Source organism: Labrus mixtus, chromosome 3 (assembly GCF_963584025.1).
Source record: "Labrus mixtus chromosome 3, fLabMix1.1, whole genome shotgun sequence".
NCBI classification, from domain to species: Eukaryota; Metazoa; Chordata; class Actinopteri; order Labriformes; family Labridae; genus Labrus; species Labrus mixtus.
Genome location: NC_083614.1, coordinates 15,632,806 through 15,653,221, shown reverse-complemented (window position 1 = coordinate 15,653,221; position 20,416 = coordinate 15,632,806). Strand labels below are relative to the sequence as shown.

Sequence of the window (20,416 nt, the reverse complement as noted above, 5' to 3'; positions counted from 1 at the left end):
ACGTCTCTCTGGCTCTTAACACTTCAGTACTGCCATTTCTTTTGGCCATCTTCATTTGCTCTTAAACTACTACCTGTTGCCTCTTTGGATTCTAGTCTTTTTTTATTTTTTTTATCTTAACCGGAACTGAAGAAAAAACTCAACTCACAAATAATGGGATTGGATAATTATGATAGAATCATGTGGTTGAAGTTGTTAAAATATTTTTGTTGTTCTGGCACAACTCGAAGAAGTTGCTTTCATATATTTTGCTATTTCACATCTGATAATAATGAACATGATGTCAGTGTTGAAAAAAGAATATTCTTTATAATCTATTATAGACTATAAGATAAGTATGCCATGTTCGAAGATGTTTTACTTTGTCTGAATTCTTATTGCAGTTTTTATTTCACGAAGAAAACGCGCTACTCCCTCCAGGAAAGTATGTTATTGTGTCGCGATGATTGTATCTTTCACTTTAACGCCACTCAAGAGAAAAAAACAACTAATCACGTGATTGAACCCGGAAGTAAGAGTCTGAAGAAGAAGGGTTTGCTGCGTGTGGCCGGTCACCCCACAGTGAAGTGTTTTATTTTCAAGTCATTTTGCAGCGTCAACATGAGCCAGGAGGAATGTAGCACAAAATTACGACTTGCAACGAGAGAAAAACTCAGAAAGTTTAGCTATCTGCGCGGTGAGTGTTACATTGTTTGGTCTCTTTCGTGTAGTTCAGTTAAATCCTGGAGCCTGTACGAGCCATAGACTGTAAAAAAAAAAAAAATAATAACATAACCAGCTGGTCGTTGTGTGGCTGCAGGTCGGGAGGTTCAGCCTGGGGAGTTCTGGGATGTGGTGGTTGTGACCGCTGTGGATGAGAGCCAGAGAGAAGCTTACGAGCTGCAGATCTCAGACAAAGTGAACAGAAAAGAGCTTCCCCTTGGTGTTCACTACAAGGTCTTCTCTGATCCTCCTGGATCTAAAATAGGTGAGCATTTTAATTCCACTTGTCCCCTGTTTGATTTTTAGGGGATTACAAAAACAATGCATGATTATTGTTTCTTACATGACCCTGTGTTTTGAAGGTAATGGAGGGTCCACTCTGTACTCTCTGCAGCAGCTGACTGACTTGTATGGGAAGGCTGTGGGCACACTGAGAGTCATACTGATCCATGCAGGTTTGAGATTTCTATTGATTTAACTGCTCATCTTCAATTACAATTAAATTATTTTTTATGATTGAATGTTGTTCTGAATATCTAATAATCACAAAGACCTTAATAAGGCTGGTGATTAACTTTATTATAGAATATTTAAAACAGTGTGAGCTGACCAAGGTGCTTCATCAAAATGAGCAAATCAAAAAGTGTAAAAAAAAATGATACAGAGACAAATGCTTATTGGACACACATCAGGACAAAAACAACGAATAAAGCAACACCTGTCTGTCTGGTACCAGCTGCAAAATACCACTACCTCTTTTTTTTTCGTTAAGTAAAAACTGAAAAGGATAAAAAATTGTGTCAGAAACGATGGTCAGTGAATTTCTTTGATTAATTGACCAAAACCTTTCTTCCCCTGAGTTACTTTGCTGTGATGTCCTCCATAAGGATAAATAAAGGAGTGATTATTTACTCAAAAAGGAATTAAAAATCTATTAAAGCATGTGAATTGTTTAAGCCCCTTGCCCAAAAAATAAAGTATCCTTTAACATAATGTTATCACCACAAAGTGACTTCTCACGCAGTCCAAATGACAACACCACACGCAATAACTGCACACACTCCCTACAAGCGGGTTGCTTATCCACTTCTTTCTACAACAGGGAATTATCCTCCAATTAACCCTGGCAGATTTTTTTCTTTAAATCGCAAAAAAATCTGTAATGTTTATGTGATTAAAATGTTTTCCAACATTTTTCTAATTTGAGCTTCTTGGGATTTCCCAACAAAGTGTCTACATCTGACTTTTCATTTAGCTGTTACAAATAGTGTCACAATCTAAAGTCAAACCTAAAGTTAACTAAATATTTTTCTTTGCCAATTTATTCTGAAGTTAAGTTAAGATGTTAATGGAAAGTTCTCCGATATCTTTTTTTTTTTTTTTTTACACCTGTTGTATTCAACAATGTGCATTCTTCCAGGCGGGTGGAGTCAGCGTTTGCCCAGTGCCAGCGCCCTGGGGAAGATCTTCACCGCCCTTCCGCTGGGTGACCCTCTCTACCAGATGCTGGAGCTCAAACTGACCATGTACGTGGATTTCCCTCTTCACATGAAGCCCGGTGTGCTGGTGACCTGTGCGGACGACATAGAGCTCTACAGTATTTCAGAGGACGAGAGCGTTCGGTTTGACAAACCTGGCTTTACAGCTTTAGCCCACCCCTCCCCTCTGTCTATCGGCACTACGCATGGAGTGTTTGTGTTGCGTTCACATGAAACGTCTTGTAAAAACACCGAAATGGAGAACGTCTCATGTCGCCGCTTCCTGCACAAGCCGAGCATCCAGAAGATGAGAGACAGTGGAGCTGTTTGTGAAAGGCGGAGTGGTTGTTCTCTTTCGGACACAGAGTTTGTCTACACAGACAGCACATATTATGTCGACTTTGACACCGCAAAGTCTCTTCTTACTTTGCTGAAGGAGCTGGGGCCTTTGGAGTGTGAGATCGATGCATACGGGGACTTTCTCCAAGCACTGGGCCCTGAAGCCACCATAGATTACACCAACAACACTGCAAATGTTAGCAAAGAGGAGAGCAGTCTGGTGGAAATCCGTCAGAAGATCTTCCGTCATCTGAAAGGGACTCCTTTGAATGTCATTCTACTGAACAACTCCAAGTTTTATCACATTGGAACCACATCTGAATACCTCTTTCACCTCACAGAGGATGTGGCGCTGAGGAGGGAGCTGGGTCTGCTAACATCTGCTTTCAGCGTACACCTGAGTCAGAACTCTGAGAGCTCCTCAGGAGGCTGCGTCATGTACAGCTTGCTCGACAACGGCTGCTCTGTGGGGGCTGGGTCAGTGGTGGAGTACTCCAGACTAGGTGCAGAAGTTTCTGTAGGTAAGGGCTCTATTGTCAGCAGCTGCCGGGTCAGTCCAGGCCTCTCAGTACCTGATGGAGTCTTCATGCACTCACTGTGTGTTAATTATAAGAATCAAAGTAAATTTGTGACTGTCTTCTTTGGGATAAACGATGACTTGAAGCACGGCGTGGGAGCTCCTGCATACATGGAGGAGCTGAAACTTTGTGGTTTCAGCCTGATGAAGTGTTTGTCTCGCTGGGGGCTGAAAAGCGAAGCCCTCAGGTTCTCTGGGGATCCATCCAGCTGTAGTCTGTGGAACGCTTGTTTGTTTCCTGTTTGCTCAGATCAACAAAGATCATTCTTGATGTCTGTGGAGATGCTACAAGCTGTCCTGAGCAGCTCGAAGTTCAGCTTACCCAGAGACACAAAGCTCATGTCCATGCAAGAGTCTTTACTGTGTAAGAACCTTCAAGAGATGCTGGCGCTCAGGAAGGGACTTAATGATGACATCACACAGAGAAAATCAAATGATTGATGTTAGTATTCTTAATATGGATTATGGGAGAGTTTTTGTTGTTGTTTGTTTAAAAGACCTCATTAATAAGGCTGTAAATCACTGATATATTATATATATTGTATGTTCATTCAATGATCACATGGTTTCCTTTGTTTGGTCTGAAAAGTCAGTATGATTACATTCAGAGACAATAAAGATAGCTATATAAGCAATCACAGAATCCTGCTACAAATTCAGAGCCACAAATCAAAGAATGAGAAAAGAATGAAAGAGAGAGAGAAATATTCAACATGCATAACATTGTTCAGTTCTTCTAACATTACAAAGTCTGATACATACACCAACATTAGGGAGTCAAAATTGAGCTTTAACTCACATTTGAATGTCTATATGCTGTTCTTCATGTTTTACACAATAGCCATGTTTTCAACATGTCCCTCCTGAATCCAAAGGAGATGCAAATGCATTTATCTTCACCACTAAATTGGCATTCATTTCACTGAGAGCAGCTGATAGTAAGGCTGCGGGTTTTATTTCACTGCGTCGTAGTGGTGTAAAAGCAATGGCTAAAATGTAAACATGCTGAGTGAGAAAGGATTGATTGATTGAATGCAGGAAATAGTTGTTCTAATTTATTGAGATAAATTCAAACTGTTATAATGTTTATATGTATATATATTATTTTTATATTTCATATTTTCAATGTTGAAATTGTAATTTTTCATCAAAATCAAACTGTTTTTGTTCCTTTCAGCTGTCAATTTAATCGCAATAATTAGCAGGTGTGGTTTGGGAACTACTGTATTATCCATATTAGAAAAATAAAATAATCCCAATTGAAATCCTCAACAAAACACTGACCATCTAGTTTGTTTTCGTACACACACACACACACACACACACACACACACACACACACACACACACACACACACACACAATCTCACAGACTGTGAAAAAGCCTGCTTGCATTATGGAGGGAGATCAGTTGTCCTAGTTGTCAGGCATTCCACACCAATGTGTTTATTTTTAGCCCACAGACATGATCCCCCCTTTATCTGGACCTGTGCAATTGTGACAGAGTAAGAGATTGTATTACTAAACCAAACTTTACACAGCAGATTTTACACGAGACGGACCTTATCAATGGGAAACTACAAATCAAGACCCTCTCAGACGTGTACAGGTAATGGCTTGTTTGTGACAGTGTGAGATTACGGAGAACAGGGTTTGTGTTGAAGGGGGAACGCCTGGCCGGGTTATGTTTCTCTATTGGCAGCCATTACTCTCTATCACAAACACTGACAAGTTGAACAACTCTTTGTAAAACTGTGAGTTACTGACAGTTATTGAAACTTAAATACAGTGAAATGATGTTTACATACAAAATTACAAAAAAGGAGAATGTGCTTATCTCTGCACGGGGCTAATAATAAGAAATGAAAATGATATTAATTTGTCACACTGATGATTTGGCTTTGAAGATGAGTGGAAGAAGAAGGTGGGTGAGTCATACTCTGTGATCGTCGAGAAGTTGGAAGATGACCTCCAGCTTAAAGACAGCGAGCTCGTGGATCTCAAGCTTGCTTTCAGGTGACTCAAACACTTTCTGCATTAAAAAAAAGGAAACAAAGAAAAGTCTGTATGAGTCACAGTTTAATTGAAGATGGATTTGTCACTCTGTCATTCTTCGCCTTGGTCTGATGCTCACTTTTCTGTTGTTGATTTTCCTGTGGCTCAGCTGCGATGAGGCTTTTCAGAAGGTGAACTTGAGCTACCGAACAGAGAAGGGGCTGTCGCTGCTGCACCTCTGCTGTGTGTGTGGAGGTATGTGTGACTACTAAAGGATATTAATAACTCCCAGACAAAATGTGACAGTGGAGGAGAGGATTACTGCGAACTGACTGACATTATTGTGTAGCGATGACCTTTCTGCTGGTGATCACATAGTAGTATGTAGTAAACGACATAGATATAACTTGTACATTTATAGTAAGCAATTAGTTCATTTATTTGGTCATTTTTCTAGCTTGTTAAATCACTCATACAAAACACTTAAAACAAATGATTTTGCGTTTTTGTGACCAGGTAACAAGGACCATATCCGCAACCTGATGCTCAAAGGCCTTCGTCCCTCCAGACTGTCCAGGAATGGATTCACTGCGCTTCACCTGGCTGCTTATAAAGTATTAAAGAGCAACAAACATAGATTTAAAATATGTCTGTAGGTGCTAGGTTACCTGTATAGTTTATTTTTCTTGTGATCTTCTGGGTCTAAGAGATGTCTAAGTTTTACCACATGGTGGAGTGCAAGCACACATAAAGAATGTATATAGCTGTTTGTCTGAGCTGGGGGTTTTTTTTCTTTCCAATATTAAGGGATGTGGTGAAAGCAGGACAATCATGGCTCACCTGTATGTTTTTTATATTAATCAGTAGTAGATGTTACAGCTCTGTTTGTTTCTGCTCCACAGGATGATGCTGAGCTGGTGACTGCACTTCTCCACGGAGGGTCAGACGTGCAGCAGTTGGGTTATGGTGCACTCACAGCCCTGCATGTGGCCACCCTGGCCGGGCACCACGAGGTGAGAGCTGGCCTTTTTTTTTTTTGTCTTAAATGTAAAGAAAAGGTTTTAACAGAATTGGAGTTTTCATTGCAGCATCTGCACAGTCATAATTTTGCTACATTTTACGTTTTTAGGCTTCAGATATCCTGCTGCAACATGGAGCCTATGTCAGTGTTCAGGATGCTGTGTTTTTCACACCACTGCATATTGCTTCTTATAACGGAAACGAGCAGGTAAAAATGGTCAAACTAACAACCTCCGCCTTTTTTTAAAATAGAAATTCATAAAACTAATGAATTATGTACTTTGTTCAGAAAGTTGATACCTGATTTTATGCGTTTACTCTTTCTACTTCTCAGTTGACAAAGCTGCTGCTGAAGTTTGGTGCAGATGTGAATGCAGGCGGTGAAGTTGGAGATCGTCCTCTGCACCTGGCTGCAGCCAGAGGTTTCCTCGGCATCATCAAACTTCTGATGGGGGAGGGCAGCAAAGCTAATAGTGAGACCTAAAACTCAAAGTGTTTATTTTCTTCTTTTATTTACTCTTGATTTAATATGTTTTCTAATTTGTATAGAGACATAAACAATAGACACAGACAAAGACCATATTGTGGGGGCACCTTAGCTTGAAAATAATCCTCATAAATCCAGTCAAAAGTCCATCATTGTCCAAAAGAGTCACCCAAAGGTAGTGTCCTCCTCCTCTGCAACATACTGTAGTTGTTCCTTTTCTCCCACTTCTTTGAGCCTTAAAGTCTCAGAGAGAAGTCATCTTATCTATTACAGTGATTTATTCAACCATTTCCCAACATTTGTTGATGTTTGGAGTCCTAGGCTTGTATAATTTCCTTGCAATTGCTTTTTTACAGTGTTTTACACTGATACCAGTCTCTCATTAAACTGAGGTACCAGACCCTCTACATCATTCAGGATTCCATAACCCAATACCTTTCTCTGAGCTAAACATATATGAGGTTACCTAGCTCTAAGCTAACTCTGGTACAATGTTTAATCTTGTACATGGTCCCTTTACAGAATAAAATATAATAAATAAATATACTCAGCCATGATGTTTACATTGTTTCAATATGTTCAAAAAAATACAGGAATGATTGGCATCCAAGTGTCCACACTGTCACAGGAATGGTTAATTGACTGAGATTGCATTTTTAATGTGCGTTGCTATAAAAGAAACGTGGTATTTCTTTTCATTTTATATTTGTGACTAAACATAAAAGCATAGGTTATTATTTCCTTTACTCACATATGGTTGTAAGACAGCTTTAAATCTGCACTGCTGCTCCTGGCTAAGCCAGCATGTTTCCTTCTCAATGCCATATGGGAGATAATTCAGTCTTTCAGTTGAAGATGATTTCATTGAGGATTTGTCAACTCTTCCTTTCAACTTTTTTCTTCAGTCAATGCCACGGATAATGAGGAACATGTTCCTCTGCACTTCTGTGCTCGCTTTGGTCACCATGAGATCGTCCGATTCCTCCTGCAGGGCAACTTTGACATTCAACCTCACTCTGTCAACATCTACGGGGACACGCCGCTACACCTGTAAATGCTTCACAGTGTCAGCAGCATGCTGTAAATGTTCGACACATGCCATGAAATGCTGTATTCTATTCCAAACAGAGCCTGCTATAATGGAAAATTTGAAGCAGGAAAGGAGATTGTGCAGCTTTCTGGCCCAGAAAGTCTGTCGAAGGAGAACATATTCAGTGAGACAGCATTTCACAGGTGTAGTTTCACACGCTCCGTCTTTATACACAAATACAGACACATTACTTTGGATTGTCACGTTGTTACATTTCTGTGCAGAACCCTGTGGTTCATGTTGCTGTGAGGTGATAATAACGAGTGTCTATCTTGTGTCACAGTGCTTGTACGTACGGTAAAGACCTGGAGATGGTCAAGTTCTTGTTGAGCCAGAACGCTATAAGCATCAACCATCAGGGCAGAGACGGACACACAGGTCACTCTTTAAACTCCTCTATAGAATAAGTGCAGGAGCAGTTTTTCTTTGAATTATAATAGTGTTTGGCAGCATTCACGTATTCTGTTTTTTTTTTTTTTTTAGCTCTGCACAGTGCCTGTTTTCACGGACATATCCGCCTGGTGCAGTTCCTGCTGGACAGCGGAGCAGACATGAACCTGGTAGCTTGCGACCCGAGCAGGTCTAGTGGGGAGAAGGACGAGCAGACCTGTCTGATGTGGGCTTATGAAAAAGGTCTGTGTGTGTATGAAAAAGAGCTCAGCTGTGGGGGAAAGGTGTAATGAAAATCTTATATAACAGTCCTTTCTTTTTTCTCTCTCAGGTCACGATGCCATCGTCACCTTACTGAAACACTACAAACGTCCTGACGACTCCCCCTGCAACGAGTACTCTCAGCCAGGAGGGGGTGAGTCACCCCTCTCTAAAAATCATCATCTGGTTTGTGCAAAGCATTAACCAGATGATGATTTTTCTGTGGAAGACCAGATTTGGGAATCCACCTTTTTCTGCTATCCAGGATCAGGTGATGCAGCTTTTGCCCTGGTTATAAAAAAACAAACAAACTGGATAGGACCAACCTGTCCAATCCAGTTAAGGACTTTTAAAAAGAAATGTGTTCATTTAATTTGTATTTACTTTATTAACCCTGAGGGATATTGAACTGTTCTCTCTGTTATTGTGAGACATGCTTCACACACCCATAAGCCCAAAAGCACAAGCAGGACTTAATGACGTACATTTATGGAGAGATGTCAGAGGGAGGGGGCTGCACAGGGACAGGTGCAGCGAGCAGTAGAGCGGTTCAGTCACTTGCTCAAGGGTAAGTGCTCAGGAAGTTAACTAGCATCTCTCCAGAAACCAGTTCCAAGTCCATACTTGGTCTGTACTTGGATTTAGACCAGTGACCCTGTGGTTCACAATCCAAGACCCTACAGACTAAACTACTGCCCCCATCCTTAAAGATTGCCAAATAATCTGAATAACCTGTGCTCTAAGTGGACTTCATACAACATACCTTTTCCACAGGGGGCGCTAAAATCCAAACAAAATGACATATCCTGAAACTAGATTTTTTACTTTTTTTTACTAGGCTAATGTCTATAATAAAAGTATTATAATGTCTACAGACGTTTTATTATCTTTTGTACCTGAAATTCAGCCTGAATCGACCCCTCTACTTGGATCTGGTTTATCGTGATCATTATGGATAAAAGTTATCCCACTCATACTCAAAAGGTTTTAAACAACACAAACTGGAGGTTTGGCAGGATCAAAAACCGGTTTGGATAAATTGATTTAATCTGTTTTGGTAATCCTTTTTTTTTCTTTTCTTTTTTTGAAAGATCTGATTTCAAGATTTTATCCAAATCGATAACTTTAATCAGATTTATTTTTAACAACTTGGCCCTGGACTAGAATCACACAAGTCCCCTCATTAATGTGCCTGAACATGTCGGCTCTCTTCCAGATGGGTCCTACGTATCTGTCCCGTCTCCTCTGGGGAAGATCAAAAGCATGACTAAAGGTAGTGAGGTGGAGTGAAGCACAGCACACTTTCACACACTCGTCATCAAAGTCAGCTGTCATCACAGCACACACACTGTCTGTTACCAAGGGAAGGGGCTTAGCTGCTAATGAAAACACTTCTCTGTTTTACTCACCAGATGTGCACCTAAATCTGTAGGTGGTATGATATCTGTACTTTATATATTAAAACGGCAGATCTTTTTAGAAATTGAAGTATTTGACTTCTTTTAGAGAATCTTCAAAGGAGCTTTCTGCATAGGGGCATATAACCACACATAACCAGATTTATACTATAGCTTTAGAGAAATTTGGTGCAGCTACATAACTTCCATTACTTTATTTGCACCGAAGGCCTTTATAAATTAAAAAAATTAACATTGTTCGCTCAACCTAATGAAAAATGAACCTTTAGCCAATACACATTTCATTATGTAACAAGTACAAACTGCTCCAAGTATTATCATACATGACTTACTATTCATTATACTCAACTCTCAAGATTTATTTTAAACACAAATACGTGATTTTTGAATGTTCAGATTGAACTTGAGAGCTCTAAAAATATATTTTCAAACTCCTGTAAAAGTCTTCATGAGAGAGATAAAGTTTCAAAAAGTGTTTCTCTGTATTTCAGAAAAAGCAGAAGTCCTTCTGCTCAGAGCCAGCCTCCCATCTCACTTCCATCTTCAACTGTCTGAGCTGGAGTTTAATGAAATTATTGGATCAGGTAACTGCCTCCTGTTTTTCAATCAATGTACTTAACAGATCTGATTGTAGTATTGAGCACTGAATCGGTCTCACACTCAGGCTCCTTTGGAAGAGTCTACAAAGGCAAATGCCGGAACAAAATCGTCGCCATCAAGCGGTAAGTGTCAAAAGATGACATTTTGTACCACACTTTTGTTACGGGGGAAACTGACTCGTGAATGTCTGCCGTTGTCTCTAGATATAGAGCCAACACCTACTGCTCAAAGTCAGATGTGGACATGTTCTGCAGAGAGGTCTCCATCCTCTGTCGACTCAATCACCCCTGCATCATCCAGTTTACGGGGGCGTGTTTGGATGACCCCAGCCAGTTTGCCATTGTGACGCAGTATGTTTCTGGAGGCTCGCTGTTCTCTCTGCTGCACGAGCAGAAGAGGTGAGGAAGTGTGTTTTACACACTGGAGCTTGTTATATATCATTTCATCAGTATCAGTGCTCCAACAAGATACTGAACTGTAACAGAGCTCATATTTCTAAGAACTTGAAAAACTTACAACCCCAAAAAGATCATCAAGATTTGTGACTTGATTGAATTAATATATGTCAAAATATAAAATATATCAGATTTAGACTGAACTACAGAAGCCCAGTGTGTTGCAGCACAGCAGTCTAAATGAAAGTTGCCCTGACATGATCTGTAAATTTGACCTAGTTCTTATATTCAGTCAACAATACTCTGGATGATTTACGTCATTTGTCACGCACAAATGTCAAAAACTATCTGTTTCCTGCTACTTAAATATGAGGACATTTTTACATGATTGATAAAATATATTTTAATGAATATCTTTTGAAGACATCACTTATGGCTCAAAACTTTAGGTGGATTTAAAAATGTTTTATTATGATGCAGTCAAATTTACCTCAGCCAACTACAGCCTCAGGACCATGGCGAAGAGTCAAAAACTATGACTTTTAAAAAAAGATATATAATTAACCTATTGCGGGGCCCTGTTGTTGTAAAGGTGTAACTTTATAGCTGCTGCTTATTAAGTGAAGAGTGATTAAAACCTATAGTGAAGTAGTTGTAAGTCCCAGGTGGTTGGATTTCTTTCATTTGTAATATAGCAATAAGTCTTTTACCTGCTTTTTGTAACATACAAATGAGTATGCTCTTTTTACCTGCTCTTTTGAAATATAAAAAAACAAAGAGTAAGGTCTTTTACCTGCTTTTTGTAAAGTATCTCGAGATAAGACTTGTTATGAGTTGACGCTTTACAAATAAAGATTGATCGATTGATTTCATTTGATTCTTCACACACATTAATGTGATTAAGGTCTAATATCTAAAAACAGATCAAACTACTTGAAGAAGTAACTCAGTGATTTACTTTACAACAACATGTTTGCACAGCACAGCCGACTGTTTCAGGTCTCATTATCCTCTGTGGAATCTTCGCCTCTACTGTGATCGTCATTGATCCAGATGAAGTGTTCCGCTAACTGTGTGGCCAGGTGCTGTCTTTATAGACTTCCCTATTGATCTGTGTAAAGTGCTGTGTGTGATTGGCAGGGACCATTGATCTGGCACTAAGTGGCTGCTGCTTTAATGATGTGTCAATGGACAGGTTGATCGACCTGCAGTCCAAGCTCATCATTGCCATCGATGTGGCCAAGGGCATGGAGTACCTGCACAACCTCACCCAGCCCATAATCCACAGGGACCTCAACAGGTGGGGGCCACGGTGGATGAGGTGGGACAGTATTAGCTATCTTAAATAACTGTTGTCACCACTAATGACACGTGTGTTCCCTGCAGCCACAACATCCTGCTGTATGAGGATGGACATGCAGTGGTGGCTGATTTTGGAGGTAAGAAACGTTATGCAGTGTTTATTTGCTGTGAAACAAAGATCTCCATTTATCATTTTCTACAGTAAAATAGAATGAAACTTGAACTTGTTGCTAGTTTCAGTGAAGTGACCTGAGGACTTTTATGATTATTCTTTAACTCTGTTTTCAATGTCCTTCATTTCTCACCTGTGACCACATGGCAATGATCATTAAGCTTGTTTTAGATAAGATAAGATATACCTGTACTTTATTGTCCCCAAAGGGACATCTTTCATTCTGATCAAAAGTCTCTGTAGCTTAAAACAACATTACAAGATCATCAAAAAAAAAAAAGGAAGTACAAGAGAGACATTTTTTTCTTCTGCATCGTTTTTGTGATTTTGGAAGAAATATGATTATCTCCTACTAAAAACAGTCCAATACCTTTTTTTTTTCTTTTTTTCCTGCCTGAACATTGAGATACTTAAACTTGAGCACCGGAAATTATGAGCAACCCTCTGATACCAGATAGCATAGCAGAACAAAAATTGCACATGATCTTGCACATTAAAAAGCACTGATTATGAACTTTTAACTAATTTACACTCTCTGCAAACACCAAACTGTTGTTTGTTTTTATCAAATGATAATTTACCTGAAGATAGTTTTAAAAAAAAAAGGTGCACCGACTGGCGTACTTGCTGATACCTGAAAACACATTGAAGGTAGCATCAGAGGCTAATACAGAGAGTGGTCTCCTTATGGCCCAACTGTACTGTTACCATGCAGTTTAATGTTAATCTGGTCAAACTACTTGTCACATCTTAAAGGAACTATTGTGACATAGTTAACAAAGTATTTTATTTACATGTCATGTATCTACTATCACCCATTGCTTCAGTCAGGGGAAGAATTTAGTCTGGCAGCCATATTTCTGTTTGTTTACTTCTATTAGTATCTTGTAATCCTGCCAATTGAACATTTTATTCAGTGGCTCTGCTCTGTATGATATAATCTACATGAAAATGAGCTGCCTGTTGATCACCATTATGTTTGACTGTTGTATTTCCTTTCTAACCTCCACAGAATCTAGATTCCTTCAATTTTTGGGCGAGGATAACATGACCAAGCAGCCAGGGGTCAGTGATTTATTTCTCTTTTTGATTTACTTGGTGACACACACTCACACCTTTTGGAATGATTGTTTTCATCCTGGTTTGCCCCAAAACTCTCTCACACCATTTGCAGCATCCAGTGGATGCTGTTATTTTTAAAGGGGTTTAAGCCATGAGCTTCTCCTGGCACCTGCCATCAATTACCGGCAAAAAAAAACTGCCTTCATGCAGAATTTGTCTCTATGTGCTGACTCATCTCTACTCAGAGTGCTTGGCCTGCAGATTAGTGTTAAGTGTGTTACACCTCATGGGAACTGCTTGTTGTGAGGAAGTCCTTGCCCTTGCTGGGACACAGCGTTGATGTCAGTAATTGTATCATTTTGCAGTGAGTGTGTTTATGATGGCCTGATGTCTTGATATACCAAATATATTACCAGGACAAATCCACTGAAACCTGGTGCCTTGCTGGATCTTCAGTATGTTCATATATATGAGTGTGTCTTGTGTTTGTGCAGAACCTGCGCTGGATGGCTCCTGAAGTGTTTACGCAGTGCACTCGCTACTCAGTGAAGGCTGACATGTTCAGCTACGCCCTCTGTCTGTGGGAGCTGCTCACTGGAGAAATTCCCTTCGCTCACTTGAAACCTGGTATTTTTTCTTCACGTCTATCAAATGTTTAAATAGTGAAAAGCTCATTGTGTAAAAAGTGGGAGAAGCCCAGGCTCAACTCCATCTGGCTTCTTCTGTTTCAGGTTCCTGGTATTTGTGCATGTTGCCTAACCCTCACAGTAAACTGACTTACCAAACCTGAATGTACAGATTTATTGTTATTCTAAATAATAACATCTGTACTTTCTCTATTATTAAAAGTCGAGTTGCTTTATATTCTAATTGGTAAAAATAAACGATTTTTCTTTTGGGGTTGGGGGGGTGGGTACAAATGTTTTTCTTTTCATAATGGAGGGTTAATTAAATATGACGGTAAATCATCAGCTTTTACCAACATGTATCTCGTTATATACTTATACATATATATACTTTATGAAACATGGGTACACATTTAAGAATATGAATAACATCAATTATGAACATGTGAATATAAATAAAGATGTATGTTACAAAGAGGCTGAATAACAGAAAAGAAAACATAGAAAAGGAAAAGAAAAGTAGGAATTCAAAACTAACCTTCAGCTGTGGTCATCAAAAACACAAACCCCCGCTTGGAGAATCCAGCATATAAAACAAGTTGAGGAATGTTGTTCAGATATAACTGATTGTAGGGTGAATTAACAAAAGTTAAGGAAGGCTTTTGTCAAAGGATTTTTTTATAGCAGTTAGTTAAAGCCCATACCTTCAACATGCTAACAGGTTATGTTGACAAAGCTAACATAAAAAGGTTTATCTGGTACAATGTGTCCACACTGTTTGGAGTGTTAGCATGATGCTAATAAGCGTTAAGTATGAAGTTAAAAAGAGGGTGATGGGATTGTCTGGTTGTTGGGGTATTCAGTCATCATGCCATTGTCAGTATAATGACTTTGCTAACATGCTTAAGCGTTTAGCGGGCAGAATATTTACCGTTTGGTATTTTAGTTTAGTTAAGTAGAACAAAAGTAGAACAAAGGCAGATGTGAATGGCATTTCTTTGATGCAAAATAAGTTGTATTGATTAATTAGTTGAACCAATTAAAACCTTGTTGTTAAAGAAATTTAACACAAAACCAAAAATGTTAAACATCAGAGTGACTCTTAAAGCTCCGGTGTCGAGTTTTTAGCTGGTTGTATAACAGACTGAAATAAATACTCTTATCTCAATGTGATACTATAACAAATGAGATCTTAATCAAAACAATAGATTAGTTCTATTAAGTATTTTTTAATGAATGAAAACACTGCTGCAGGGTATATGATAGCTTTTGTGATTTACTGCATGATATTTAAAAACACTAACACAGATTTTGACCTCTGTGTAAACACATAAGACTTTTCAACAGCGAGTGCCTAAATAAACCGAAACCAATAGTTCTGCAAGTTCAGTTGTATAAATTCTTCTTTTATTGACTTTGTTTACATCTCGTGGCAATTGATTTCATAGTTGTTGAGAAATGTAAGTCTGGACCAAACGCTGACATATATAGTATGTGTCCCCAGGGCTAGCTATGGTAAAAGAAATTAAAAACCCATCGTGAATGATACAATAAAACATAACTCACAGAAGTGAAAGTTTGTTAAAAAAACATTTGATTGATTTTAGATGTTCCTCTCTCCTCAGCGGCTGCAGCAGCAGACATGGCTTATCATCACGTCAGGCCTCCTATTGGTTACTCCATTCCCAAACCCATCTCTGCACTTCTGATGAGAGGCTGGTACGCCTGCCCAGAGGTAAAAGATCTGATGTCACCTCTTTCACAATTTCATTTGAACTCTGTTGATCAAGTGCAGTCTCTTAAACTCTAACTATAATTTAATTAATTTACAGTACTCAGTACATTACAGTACTCAATGCAGTTTATGTCCACTAGGAGCCGTGTTGTCCTCTGTGTACCAGGGGAGATGGCTTCATAGTTTTAAACTGTGTTTGATCCCATCAATAAAGTGACATAAGCTGTTTAAACCCACTGACACTCAGAGAGACATTGATGCTGAGTCTGCTGCTTCTGCAAACATGTGCAGCAGTAATGAACATGACCTGCGCGTCCCCAGGTGATACATTATTGCACTGCTGTTCACTTTTAGGAGCAAACATGACCTGGATGATGGTCCCTGAGTACTGAGCCCGGGCATGTTGCCTCATGGCCTCATTAAGATACATTATTACACAGCAGAGCACACTGGCACATTTTTCCCTCCGTGGTAATTCTCCTTCCTGTTTCCCAGTTAAAGGTTGTCAGCCTGCTTCATCCTCCCTCAGTGATGAAGACACAGAGTGTAATCATATTATGCAGTCATAAAGTTTCATGGACCTTTATTTATAATGGCACCTAAACGGCACATTACACCTGCTCCTGTGGGGCTTAAAATTGGAGCTCTTTGTTTACAGGGTTTGAACTGCAAATTGTATTTGATAAAGCCAATAAGAATGACAGTAGGGGCAGATTTTACAACACTCCTCTGAAAATGATCCCTTTTCTATTTTTCTTGTTCATTATAGAAATCAGCACATGCATGATCATATACACTTTCTACAGTTCACATTGTCAGTACATGTTTTTTTTACAAAGGGCAAAAATGCTTGATAACTGACTTATTATAATAGTAATAATAATAAAAACAGGAGGAAATTATTTACTTAGAAAAGAATCATTTTGATCTTTATTTTTCAATATTCATGTGTTTTTGCACTCATGTATGTCATGTATTGAAGCAGACAGCAGACAGGCCTTGGCCCCTCTCTGAGGATGTGATGTATAATTGAACAGCTTCAGGGTGGCACTGTTTGTTCTTTTACAGTGAGGCAGGAGATCTGAGGAGCGCCTTTGAAGCAGAGTTCACCCCTGGTTTATGTGTGGGTGGACTAAAATGAAAACAAGACGGTGTTTGAGGGAATAAATATGTGTCTTTCTTTTGTTGGCTATACCTGATGTGTGTGGTCGTTTCAAATTAAAGCAGATATAAATGTATTTTACTTCTTCTAATCTAGGACAGGCCTGAGTTCTCTGAGGTGGTTTCCAATCTGGAGGAATGCTTGTGCAATGTTGAGGTGAGCAATATTCCACATATTCTATAAGAAATCCATTTTTTCACTGCAGTGCATGACATATATGTTGGTTGCTCATGTGTGTTTGGTGTGTCTGTTGCAGCTGATGTCTCCAGCCTCCAGTAACAGCAGCGGCTCCCTGTCGCCATCCTCCTCCTCAGACTGTCTGCTTGGACGAGGAGGACCCGGCAGGAGCCACGTGGCAGCCCTCCGCTCTCGTTTTGAGCTTGAGTATGCGCTCAACACTCGAGCCTACGCCTTCTGGACTCAGAGGTACGAGAGTTAAAGCACCTTCATAGGCAGTTGAAGGTCGAGAATAATTTACTGCACAATGATTAGATTCATCCAAAAAGCCATTAGGCGCCCTGGCAAGCTGAAGTCCAGCATTACTATTTAGCAACTATGATGTCACACTGTGACAAAGCTAATATGGCCACTCACCATTGTCACTGTTTGATGGACTGATAGATAAGTATTCCCTTGAAGTCAATATTGTGTCACTTTACATCTGATATAACATCAATGAAGCATTTTGATGCTGGAAAATAAGTGGAAAAAAGCACTCCCATACAAATAACACACATTCTTCTTCCAAAGCAGTCATAACACTGGATTTTGTTGACATAAAAATGATTTGCTCATAAAGATATTTTCAATTTGACTATCAGTTTAACCAGGATATATCTGGTTAAAAATGTTGACTTTAAAGCAGATCGCACTTCAATTGATGATCTTAAAAACAAATAAGGACACTGAGACATTTTGTTCCTGCAACTTCTCTGACCAACACAACAGCAGATTTAACGAGTATAGTATGAGTCACTGTGGCCCTGGGATTTGAACTTTGATTGGCTGAAAACGTTTTGTTTCTGCAGCCAAATTTACCTGACTTCAAACTTTTAAAAAAAAATAGTTTGTTGTATTTTTATTTTATGGTATTTTTACAGTCTCATTTTAGGAGGGAATGTAGATGTTCAAATGTATTAAAGTGAATTATTTTTTTACATTTGCAATGCACATATCCCTTTAAAATTTGAAATGAAGATTAAAAAAACTAAACTAAAGCTAAATTGAATGTTTTAGGGTTAAAATTCTTCTAGCCGGGATTTCACAAACACTGTGTCTGGACTTCATATGATTTTAGAAACAGCCTCCTCCTCAGAACTGTTTTGTTGGCAGGTAACTTGTTGACCATTTAAGATCTTTACTGAAACTGTTAAGTGTGGAGTTGCTCGGATACCCAACAGGAAACAAAGGAAAGAAACCCAATAAAACATGCATGGCATTCTGACCGAGGAGGAAGGCCTCCATTAGACGCCTGGCTTTGAGCCTCTGTGCTGTGTGTGTGTGTGTGTGTGTGTGTGTGTGTGTGTGTGTGTGTGTGTGTGTGTGTGTGTGTGTGTGTGTGTGTGTGTGTGTGTGTGTGTGTGTGTGTGTGTGTGTGTGTGTGTGTGTGTGTGTGTGTGTGTGTGTGTGTGTGTGTGTGTGTGTGTGTGTGTGTGTGTGTGTGTGTGTGTGTGTGTGTGTGTGTGTGTGTGTGTGTGTGTGTGTGTGTGTGTGTGTGTGTGTGTGTGTGTGTGTGTGTGTGTGTGTGTGTGTGTGTGTGTGTGTGTGTGTGTGTGTGTGTGTGTGTGTGTGTGTGTGTGTGTGTGTGTGTGTGTGTGTGTGTGTGTGTGTGTGTGTGTGTGTGTGTCAGGTGGTCATAGCTTGGTAACAGTGCTGAGACTTTTAATGAATCTCTTTGTACTCCTTCAAAAATGATTGAAGATCTTTCTAGGGGTTTATTTTGACAAACAAATACATTTTAATCACATGTAGTTTTTAGGTACATACATAAATACATAAATGTTTTGTGTATGTTAAAATTTTCGATACTTTTTTCTTTCCATTTTATTAAGTGGCATGGCACATTGTGTGGATCCCATCAAACCTGTCATTAATTTTGTATACTGTCCCCCCTGTAGAGAAAGTGAGAGCAGCAGGTATTATGTGGGACATTACATATTGAATTTCTTCTGCCTCTATCTGGCTTCATCTTATCCGTCTCTCACCATGTAAACAAAGCAGTGTATATTTCTGCACCAGTGTTGTTTAGCAGTGGATTAGAGTCAGGGTTAATGTTATGTATTACATTTTTCAGTGAGCACCGTCGAGCATCCGGAGGGCTTTCACTGGAGGAGCTCAGACGGAACATGCAGTTTTCTCCGATCGATCGAAATGGTTTGTCTGCAAAACACACGTGCACTTATACATAATGGTGACAGTATTTGTTTTTCAAAGTAACACTGCTACAGTTCAGCACTCAGACATTGTTTATTATGTAGATAAAAAAAACATGTGCCAATAAACAAGGTGATAGTTTAAAGTTTGCTTTGAGATAAGGCTGGTGCTCTTCTATATAATTCTTGTGAATTTGAATAAAATAAAAAGGTACAGATCTTACAACTTCCCTTTCCTGTTAGCTCCATTAATACAGTCATATTAAACAGGTTCATCTTAATACAATACTCGTTCATTGCATTAAACAGCTGCTTGATTATATTTAGTAAACGTTACTCACACAGGAGTTACAGGTGCATTTGTTGGGGACTATTTTCAGTGGTGGATGAACACACTTGTGATGTTCCTGTGAATATTTTTAGCACGAGGATAATGTTTGTAGGGATGGCTAAAAGTCAACAACAATGCACATTCTTGATAATAGGCTCAGTTTGTTGTTAGTTTTTATTGAATTATTTCAAAAATAAGGATCAAACAGAATTTCAGCAACCTAAACAGTTGTGAGTTATATTCAGTATAATCATTTTGCACATATGAAACTGATTTTAAATGGAGTAATTATATTCATTGGTTTATCTCTCTTTCAGGGTACGTGTCTGATCCAATGAGCACCGTGAGATTCTGCTCCTCGTTCAGCAGCAGCGGCAGCTTCGAGGACAGTAACTGAACACGAGTGTCAGTCACAGCTTTTTGGACAGTTTGCTTCTATCAAACTGTATAGATGGGGGGTAGACATATAGTGATATAACTAACTTTAGTTGAAACATACTGCATGAGTTCTTTTTTTAAAGCACACTTTGAGATCCTATGTTCTTGTGTTACATACGTTTTGTTATACATATCATGTAACGTAAATATCTAATTGAAATTTCAAGATCTTTGTAAAAACTCTTTGTGTGACACCCAAAACTTGTTTTTCATGATTTGCATTCAATCTGAAATGCAAGCTTTGAGAATTCAAATGTGCGTATCATTTTTGACATGAAGTGTCCACACACCCTCATGAAAGACTTAAAAGAAGTCTGGGGCGCTCCATGTTCAGAGGCTTCAGTCCCCAGCAACGAGACCTGCGGCCCTCTTCCCTCATGTCATTCCTCACTCTCTCTCTCTCTCTCTCTCTCTCTCTCTCTCTCTGCGATATTTGACTCGATCAACTGTCCTATCTCTGAATA

General features: G+C 39.2%; 2 protein-coding genes across 3 annotated transcripts; both read left to right on the top strand.

The window, feature by feature from the left end:
* Positions 1-493: 493 nt before the first annotated feature.
* On the top strand, positions 494-4,150 carry fpgt (fucose-1-phosphate guanylyltransferase). The gene is made up of 4 exons (XM_061033264.1): positions 494-676; positions 800-967; positions 1,065-1,157; positions 2,123-4,150. Exons 1-4 carry the CDS (start codon positions 601-603, stop codon positions 3,535-3,537), a joined length of 1,752 nt encoding a protein of 583 aa, XP_060889247.1. The 5' UTR covers positions 494-600; the 3' UTR covers positions 3,538-4,150.
* A 278-nt stretch (positions 4,151-4,428) lies between these two features.
* On the top strand, positions 4,429-20,270 carry tnni3k (TNNI3 interacting kinase). Of its 2 annotated transcripts, XM_061033262.1 has the most exons (25): positions 4,462-4,705; positions 5,004-5,112; positions 5,261-5,346; positions 5,608-5,705; positions 5,994-6,104; positions 6,221-6,319; positions 6,446-6,584; positions 7,504-7,648; positions 7,727-7,831; positions 7,972-8,066; positions 8,172-8,321; positions 8,410-8,493; positions 9,556-9,612; positions 10,249-10,341; positions 10,422-10,479; positions 10,561-10,755; positions 11,948-12,052; positions 12,139-12,191; positions 13,239-13,291; positions 13,783-13,915; positions 15,540-15,649; positions 16,908-16,967; positions 17,068-17,237; positions 19,105-19,184; positions 19,832-20,270. In XM_061033262.1, exons 1-25 carry the CDS (start codon positions 4,666-4,668, stop codon positions 19,909-19,911), a joined length of 2,508 nt encoding a protein of 835 aa, XP_060889245.1. In that variant the 5' UTR covers positions 4,462-4,665; the 3' UTR covers positions 19,912-20,270. The 2 variants fall into 2 exon arrangements, with proteins under 2 accessions (XP_060889246.1, XP_060889245.1); XM_061033263.1 differs by lacking the exons at positions 16,908-16,967; positions 17,068-17,237; positions 19,105-19,184; positions 19,832-20,270 and adding an exon at positions 14,020-14,080 and having other exon boundaries at positions 4,429-4,705.
* Positions 20,271-20,416: the final 146 nt, after the last annotated feature.

Coding starts and splice junctions, on each gene's coding strand:
- fpgt (XM_061033264.1), top strand. CDS start 601: ATGAGCCAGGAGGAATGTAGCACAAAATTACGACTTGCAACGAGAGAA. Junction 677..799: donor AAAGTTTAGCTATCTGCGCG/GTGAGTGTTACA, acceptor GTGTGGCTGCAG/GTCGGGAGGTTCAGCCTGGG. Junction 1,158..2,122: donor AGTCATACTGATCCATGCAG/GTTTGAGATTTC, acceptor GCATTCTTCCAG/GCGGGTGGAGTCAGCGTTTG.
- tnni3k (XM_061033262.1), top strand. CDS start 4,666: ATGGGAAACTACAAATCAAGACCCTCTCAGACGTGTACAG. Junction 4,706..5,003: donor ACCCTCTCAGACGTGTACAG/GTAATGGCTTGT, acceptor TTGGCTTTGAAG/ATGAGTGGAAGAAGAAGGTG. Junction 10,480..10,560: donor AAAATCGTCGCCATCAAGCG/GTAAGTGTCAAA, acceptor CGTTGTCTCTAG/ATATAGAGCCAACACCTACT.